General features: G+C 42.2%; 1 protein-coding gene across 1 annotated transcript; it reads right to left on the bottom strand.

Moving 5' to 3' along the window:
• Positions 1-4457: 4457 nt before the first annotated feature.
• Positions 4458-5132, bottom strand: bhlhe23 (basic helix-loop-helix family, member e23; the record flags this gene model as incomplete). The annotated part of the gene is made up of 1 exon (XM_080854191.1): positions 4458-5132. One exon carries the CDS (start codon positions 5130-5132, stop codon positions 4458-4460), a length of 675 nt encoding a protein of 224 aa, XP_080710317.1.
• Positions 5133-6836: the final 1704 nt, after the last annotated feature.

Consider the following 6836-nt stretch of genomic DNA (forward strand, 5'->3'; position numbering starts at 1 on the left):
TTCACTCACAGTTATATGGTCCAACCTGCTCCTGATCTTTCTGGGTCTGCCTGTGCGCTTCTATTCAGTGGCAAGTCCTTCACAAGTCCTTTTTGAAAACAGTCCCAACTACTGAGTATGGCAGATTGGGGAGTTTTGTGCTGATCTGATAGAGGGGAATAGAGGGGCCTTCTTTGAGCAAACACACAAGGCGACATTCTCTCTGAGTTCACTTCAATGGTATTTGCTATTCCTGCAGTTGCAGAAAACTGAGCAGCTTAGAGTAATTTGTAGTGGATGTGAAATTAAATTACCCATACGTTCACACAGGTGTCCCTAGTATAGTAATGACACATAATGTACATATTCCACTGAGTTTGGAAATCAAACTTGTACAGATACTTTTTAGTTACCATTTAGAGGGGTATGGCCATGCTTCGTATTTCTATTTCATTTTTCAGTAGATAAAATACCATACCAAAAAAATCTAATTTAGTTTCACTGTACAAATACTATCTGGGCCACTGTATGGCCCAGGGAATAGGTTCAACAAACCTTTTCATGACAATGTACATATAAAGATGAATTTATTTATACAATATTACAATTTGAGTTAGCCCACTGAAAATACTTACTTAGTATGAATGACAGCTCTTGATAAAACTCAGGTCTGACTCACAACACTAGCTAACCAGGTAGTACACCCACTCACACACAAACAGACTCAAATACACACATGTGCGCTCTTACACTCCCAAACACAGTAGCAGCAGCAGCAGTTAGATGTGAAGGCACAGACACACACATGCCTCAGTACAAACACACACCACACACAAAATTGCACTCTCTGAGCTGCTGCTTTTCTGTCCTATGCCTCCTCTTCCTCCACATGTGCAGCTCCTCACCCCCCTGACCTCCTGCCCAGCCAGCCGCCCGCCCACAGCTCTTCCTGGTCCAGGTTCCTGGTGCCTTCTGACACCTCGCTGCTCTGGTCTGCCTCCCCGAGCCAAAGTACAAACGCAAACCCCCGCCCCCATCTCCCCCACTCCCCTCGGCCTGTTTGCTACGCATCGAGCCTATATGTTGATGTGTACCATTTGAGGGTTCGGATGTGTGTGTTTATTAATGTGTATATGTGTTAGTGTGTGTGTGTGTGTGTGTGTGTATGTATACAAATGTTAAAGGGGAGAGCTGCAACATGCCCTGGACGCCTTTGCCTCGACAAGAGCTTAATTAATCTCAGCAGCACTGTCAAAAGCACTCCGCAGAGTTGGGCACTTAAGGGCATATGTTTTTCCTTGTGTATCGTCTGCTAGCGCTGAGCAACAAAAACAAGCATGGAGAGCTCGCAGCTACACTAATGAAATCACTCCGCTGTAATCCTGGGCAAGAATAAGATCAGGCGTTCTGACATGGCACAAGGCGCATCATCACGGGAGGCAGGCAAGCACGGTGGACACTTGTGCAAGGCGCTTTGTGTACCGTGCATTGCCACCTCTTTAACTAAACATAATGTGAGTGTCTCTCTGTGTGTCTGAGTGTTTGTGGTAATTTGTGTAGCTGTGTGTGTGTGTGTGTGTGTGTGTGTGTGTGTGTGTGTGTGTGTGTGTGTGTGTGTGTGTGTGTGTGTGTGTGTGCGCGTGGGTGCGTGCGTGTGTGTGTGTGTCAGTGAGTATGTGTGAGAGTTGAGAGAAAAAAGCAAGAGAGAGAGAGAGAATGCGTTGTTGGCTATGTGTCTAATTAACTTTTAGGAGTGTGTGTGTATGTTTAAGTTTTAAGTGTGAGAGTGAAAGAGTGTTCATATGTTTGTGTATGGATAAGTGAGAGAAAGTGGGTGAATTATTATATGAGTGAAATTGTAAGCACTTCCCACCAACAGCTTTTCAACCTCAATTTCATGGAGTAGAAATATATTTAAATATAACATTTTTGGGTATCAAACTGTCATGTTTGGATGCAGTATGTTATGCTTAGTTAGCCTAAAATGTAACACAGACGGTCTCAATGATGTAACATAAAGACAGAAATATAACTAAACTAACTAAAGAAAGATGCAAAAATATCAAATGAAAATAATCAGGTCAACTTCTGCTGAGCAGTCACTAAAGTCACTCACACCTAAACGGCTGCAGCGGTCTCACCTGGCCCAATTAGGCCCAATAATGACTGATGAAAAGTCTAAAACAGCAGCGGCGGCGTTTGTCAGAATTAATCGCAGCTCTTTTGACTGTCAATTGGGGCTTTCCGAGGAGTCATATGTCAACAGAGCGCCAATCTCACATGCCAATGGTGGCATGCTGTTATGACATCTTGCTAAATGCTGTGGGGGGAGAGATGGGGAATCAAAGGGAGCGCGCATCCAGCAGAACCGAAGATCCACTTTGTATTTTCAAAGAACCAACTCTTCCTCAATTACACACACATGTCTCAGCAATGGGTGTGTTCGACAGAAACAGAATATTAGTATGTTAGTATTAACGTTAGTAGCCCATTACATTTACAGCAATTTCGTCCCGGCAGAAAAGTCACAATTAGACACACTGGTGTAGGCTAGTGTTGAAGTGCTGTGAGATTTAAAATTAAAGTGATTTAAGTAAACCAATCTATAAATAAACTAACCAAGATGTGACAAGTGAACTGTGTATGCTGTGAAAACAATGGGATTATCTCGGCCTGCAGCGGAGGCCTTTAACCTAGTGAAGTTATATTTCGGACATTAAGAAATATTTTTGTTATTTAGGATAATTCGACCGTCCATATGAATGCGCTTTGCTGAATTAGACATTTAACAAGTCATGTAAAAGTCATTTTGCACAATAAAAACAATTCCGTGTTTTAAATAACATGAAATTCACTTTTTCTTAATCAGAGCTAGCCTCCAATTGTTCATCGCATTAAGAGAGCGCAGAGGACAGCCCGTGGAATCGTGTTAATAACTAGAGCGGGTAGGTAACATTACATCGAAGCTTTGCGATCACGCAAATACCCAGAGACAGGTCCCCCAGCCCCGGGGCAATCCCTGCGCCCTTCCCCTTAGCAACACCAACGCTTCGGGACAGCAATGGGCCATACCAGCCAGACCGGTCTCATTTGAGGGATTATTGTCATATTCATTCAACAGAAATTAGAACGGACAGGTACACAGCATGGACAATGCAAATACTGCACCACAAATATGGATTAGACTGAATAAACTGATTGCAGAGGCCAGATATTTTATAACTTGAATAACCTTACAACCTACTCGTGGTTTCAAATAAACTGGTATATTTTGTATCTTAATTAGGCTTGAATATTTGCATGAAAGTGTTACCTTTACATTCAGTATTATCACTATTGACTGTCTTTACTCCGAACTTTACTTTCATTTTCTTTACTCTGAACAACAAAGGGCGAGGCATACGTTTTAAATTCGGAGCGCACGTTCCTGAATTACTCCTCTCAAAAAGATTAGATGAATATGCAACGCAAGGCCAAACCTTTTGTTTCAAAACAGTGTACAAATATGGAATTGTTTTTAGCTAGTAATTTTCTCATACAACCGAAAAATAAAATATAATTGTATCCGTTTTACTATATTTGGCTGATTCATAGATAATGTTCATAGGTCAACTGAACTTTGACAAGAGTATTGGTAGAAAAAAAGTTCAAGTGCACGTTTCTTAACAAAAAAGCTTACAAGCCATATATTCGAGCATATACATATATGTTTTAATTATAAAGACATATAAACAATATATGAAATTCATGTTGCAACACAACCGAATATTTTGTCAACTCAGGCTTAGTCAAGTAGTTCTTCACAGTTGTACATTACAATCAAGTGAATTGTGCAATAACAAAACAAAAGTCAATCCAAGTAAGCCTATGTCTTCCCAAAAAAGATATTATGAACTTCCCTCGAAGCACTGAAGAGTGGAAATTCGAGTCCATTCCTGGCCAGTGTTGCGGCGAACTGAATGATTGAGGAACGTTGAACACAACATTGGGCCACGTTTTTTTTACTGCGTCATGGGAAAATGTTGCATAGTTCACTAATACATTTTAGATTTTCAAAAGATTCAACAAACTTTTCTTTCCCAATTGCTTTTCGGTTTTAGTTCAAAAACGTCTCTGTAGTGTACGGCTCCTGGAATGTTTCAGATGAACTCCATATGAATTGGAAAACTATGCGATGTTATGCACTAAGCTCTAGCCTATTCGAAGTTTGATTCCAGGTAGTGGACAGAGAAACGCACAGTTTAAAGGTTAAACAGTGACTTGAAGCCTCATTCCAAAGTTTATATTGCCTTAACACTAGTTTGATTAATCAATCATTCTGAAAAACGGATAGCGGTTTTAACACATTATTAAGCAATAATACACCACAGTTCCTTCCAAACAAAATGGGTTAAAACAAGTAGAGCGTGACAGAAAGAGCGACAGAGACCAATAATAGGATGTTGCAGGTGAAGTTCAGGAACAAGTTTGTTTTGTAATCAAGGCTTGTCATTGCAGTGTTTGAAAAGACTCGAAGGTGTCCCGGAATAAGAGGTACATTTTTCGACGCAGGAGGCCAGTGCCGTGCTGGAGAAAGGATACACGGCCGTTTGTCCAAAAGGTGCGAGCGCCGTAGGTATCGGCGAGGTTATGGACTGTCCCTGATTTAGATAAGACACCAGCCGTCGCATCTCCTCCAACGCTTGCGCCTGCATGAGGATGTAGTTCTTGGCCAAGAGCAAAGTGGCGATTTTGGATAGTTTTCTCACCGACGGACTGTGCGCGTATGGAATCACACCCCTCAAGCCGTCCAAAGCGTCGTTGAGATCATGCATTCGTCTTCTCTCCCTTGCATTGATGCTCAGCCGCAGCGACCTCTGTTCTTTGGGCTTCTTGGCTGAGTGTTTGTCGTCGTCAAACCCCGAACCTCTCTTCCTTGAGTCCAAATGATCGAACCCGTCATCGTCTTCACTAGTTTGCTCCCCGCCGCTTTCGTTCGACTTCGCTGTCTGGCCGGAGAGAAAATCAGCAGCCGGAGTGAGTGGGTATCGCCCTGGACTTCCAGCACCATGGCCAGCTCCGAAGCCAAAGCTGGACTGGCCGTAGCGTTGAGTGAGGTCCAGCAATGTATCATTGCTGATGGATTTGAGCAGGTTCTCCTCGCTAGCATTCATTTTTACGAAAAAGAAAAATGTAAAATTAATTCGAGGCGAACCTTTCCTCTTTCGTGAACAATCTAACAGCTCTCTAGTCTACTTTCTCTCTCTTGTGCTGCTCCTCAAAACAGTTGCAGAGTGAAAGCACCTTCTTCACGTATTTGCCTCCGTAAGCATGTATAAACGCGTGGACTGTTCACTTTAAAGACTTGAGTAATTACGATAAGCGTCGACAGTGATGCTAAACGCACTTAAGACGCCCGAGCAAAACTTCTATGTGTGTCTCCTTGGTGGTTCTCGCTATGCGTCTTGCCCTCGCCCTGGGCAGATTGTGACTCGTGCTCAGTCCCACTTGCGCGTTAGTAGGAGAGCAAGGCCCGCCGGGATTACCCTTCCGACCAATCAGGGGGGCGTTTTAATTAAGAGGATTAGAAACTGGTATGGTCCTAATTTCAACAATAATAATGATAATTGCCATACATTAGAAATAGCATCATATAGCTACACAAAATGAAATAGGTGTTTCAGTGCTTATCCACATTTTCTTGCCTTTTCAGATTCTGAAGGGCTTCGTAACTGAACCCTTTGTGATGGCTGTAATGTAGGTTAAAAGGGAATATGTCACTGAATTTAACATTTTTGTTAAATAGCCAACTGACAAAACTATTTTATCCACGCAGTGACGTGAATACGTGCATGGGCTAGGCTACCCTAATTGTTTTTAATCGCTTGGAACTAGCCTACTGGCCTTCAGCATATCTATTTGCTGAGTCATAAAAACATTCCTCCAAAACATTGTTAGAGGTTTGCCACCCATAGTATTTCGATAGTGTTTTTCGACACGTGTGTTGAACACCTTCATGCTAAACTTTCACATACAATACAAAGTTGGGAAGGATAACTTCCAAAGCCTTCCTAGCCGAATACCTTCCATAGCCACATCATAACCAATGCCATATCTCATACACTGCCACCGTGTGTATGACAGAGGGTAATACGCCACATATGCAGCTTGGTACCCCTGTCCAACTCCTATGCAGTATGATTCCATGAAATTAGCATGAGACAATGATGAAAGAAATATTTATAAAAGACGTCTTATAGCCTTTAACAACGAGTGTCAATAATTCTGAAGTCGTGCAGAATCAAATATATGCAGAAATAAGCTCCAATGTTTAAAGTTAGAGATGGTGTCTGCAGCAACAGAGCCGTGAGGCCAGCATGGTGCATGGTATTAATCGCATCACCTGGACGCTGCCCAAAAAGGGGATTAGCCGTAGATTGCCCGAGGCGTGGTCCGCCTATAGCCTACGCCTTTCTGCTAATGCTGAGAAAAGGGGTGGAAAGCACAGAAGGCATGAGAAAGAAGGCTACAGATGACAGAAACCTCTCAACAGATGATGACGGTCTTCTGCTCCTAATACTACAGGCTGCCTACTTTGGAATGATAGCCTTTTGATAAAGACTTGTATTGTCTAAAAACTGTCTAGCCTATTTGCCATTCATAAAACACAACTAATACAAGTAGCAGTTAAAAAGTGAAAGTGTAGCCGTCGACATCGGCGACATTGTCGTTCATGAATTGTGAACATAACCTAGGCCTACAGCACATCACATTATACATTGTATTCAGAATTAATTTGAAACAGCTAAAGAGATACTCACGTCGGATGAACTCTAGCCTATTTACTTTGTTTGTGTAAGTTAAGTGTTCAACTCTCA

This window comes from Sprattus sprattus (genome assembly GCF_963457725.1).
Source record: "Sprattus sprattus genome assembly, chromosome: 16".
NCBI classification, from domain to species: Eukaryota; Metazoa; Chordata; class Actinopteri; order Clupeiformes; family Clupeidae; genus Sprattus; species Sprattus sprattus.